Here is a 1,894-nt window from a genome sequence, read left to right as displayed (position 1 = left end):
TAACATGTTCAACACTAAACAATAGGCCTGTTAAACTAAATTAAATAGTGCAAAGCCCAATCTCACTCCTGAGATTATTAAAAAAATATATATATATTATGTCGTTTGTCATTAGTTACAGAAATAAGTTTGATCGATATCTTTTGATTAAACAGAAATAAAAAAAAACAGAGCACCAGCCAAATGTTAAAAAGTGGAAGATGTGATGGTGATCTTGATGTGAGAGAGGACTTTTGTCATGGATCCTCCAAACACAGCAGCAGGGGCTGACATGCCTAACATCGTCATCTTCTCCCAGTACTGCCTGTGAATGTGTACGACCCCTTCATGAAGTACTGCTGGGAGACATGTGGTAAGAGGCTCACACAGTCAGCAGAGTCCTGGACACTGCGTTTCCTCTCCTGGTGATGAAGCAGCAGAGTGTTCAGTCGGAGGCTCCTGCTACAGGAAGTCACTCCTGTCCACTGCCATCACACTCTATAATGACTCCCCTCTGTGCAGAGAGAGGACACTCACTCTGTGACAGTTCATGTTTGGATGTGGACATTAATACATAACTAGCACTGACTCATTCTATGAATAAGAATGCACATTAATTACACCAGTTATCAGACAGTTATATTCATATTTTCTTTTATTTTTGTATCTTTCTCTTTTGTATATTTTGCATGACAGACAACTGAAGTGAAACAAGTGAAACCTGGAAGTATCAGTGATTAATATCAAGTATTCTTCATTTGGCACACTGACAAATGACTGTAACAGAACTCTGTAAAGGTGAGAAACAGGTTTGACAATCATCCATCTCTGTTCAGAACAGACACACTTCCCTTCATGATCACTGATCAGTAAACAGAACAGAGGAAGCAGCTCGGTCTTTTCACGACACGTCTTCATCAAAACAAGATGAAAAAATTGTTTTTCTTGCTTCTCTTCTGTCAAGTTTCATCATCGGGTAAGATCACATTTGAAATAGTTGACTGGAATTAGACTAATGTGATGATGATGTGTATTTATACTGAATATATAAACCTTGTTTGACCTGCAGTGAAACACTCTCTGAAAATTTCCATAACTGCATCTTCTGGACTCACAAACTTCCCAGAGTTTGTGGCAACTCTAATGATTGATGACATTTTGGTATGTTATTGTGACAGCAACAGAAAGAAGATAGAACTAAAACAGGACTGGATGAAAAAATTATTTGAAGACGATCCTCAGCATTTGGAGTGGTACACTATAGAGTGTCTTCAGAGTGAGCCAATCGTCTTCAAATACTTGATAAATTATTTGAAGCAGCTCTTCAACCAAAGTGGAGGTAAAGTATTTCTTCATGTTGTGTTTGACTATTTCCTGCTAAAATGTTTCACTTCCTTTTATTGTTGTTGGTCAAACAGATTTAGCTTCTATTCTGAACATGTACTCATGTGCTCACATGTGCACTTTACAGACATCTGCAAGATATTTAGAGCTGAGACTGCAGGTGTCACACAGGTGTGACTTTGATTAAGAGATTGATGTGAATAGAATGCAAGAAGACATTCTCACTTTGAATACTGACGATGGATGTCATCTGTCAATTCATAGAACATTAGCTACTGTCTTTCACTGGAAAGTTCATCTGTACATCAAACTTATTTACAGAGTGTTTCTGTCTCTGTCTCTCTCTCAGGTGTCCACATTGTACAGAGGGTGAGTGGTTGTGAGGTGGATGATGAGACTGGAGAGGTTAGCGGTTTCAATCAGTATGGTTATGATGGAGAAGACTTCTTATCATTTGACCTGAAGACATCGACATGGATCACTCCTAAACCACAGGCTTCCATCATGAAACAGAGATGGGATGCTGACAAAGCCGGAACACGATTCAATGTGATTTACCTCACACAGATTT

At 38.8% G+C, this 1,894-nt stretch overlaps 1 protein-coding gene across 1 annotated transcript; it reads left to right on the top strand.

The window, feature by feature from the left end:
• Nucleotides 1–598: 598 nt before the first annotated feature.
• Nucleotides 599–1,890, top strand: LOC109142256 (major histocompatibility complex class I-related gene protein; the record flags this gene model as incomplete). The annotated part of the gene is made up of 3 exons (XM_027273736.1): nucleotides 599–955; nucleotides 1,049–1,318; nucleotides 1,673–1,890. Coding segments are annotated over exons 1-3 (537 nt in total), but the record flags the coding sequence as incomplete, so codon positions are not given.
• Nucleotides 1,891–1,894: the final 4 nt, after the last annotated feature.

The sequence above is a fragment of the Larimichthys crocea genome, chromosome XXII (assembly GCF_000972845.2).
Source record: "Larimichthys crocea isolate SSNF chromosome XXII, L_crocea_2.0, whole genome shotgun sequence".
NCBI classification, from domain to species: domain Eukaryota; kingdom Metazoa; phylum Chordata; class Actinopteri; family Sciaenidae; genus Larimichthys; species Larimichthys crocea.
Note: the sequence above shows the minus strand (reverse complement) of the source record. Positions and strands in the feature narration are given on the sequence as shown.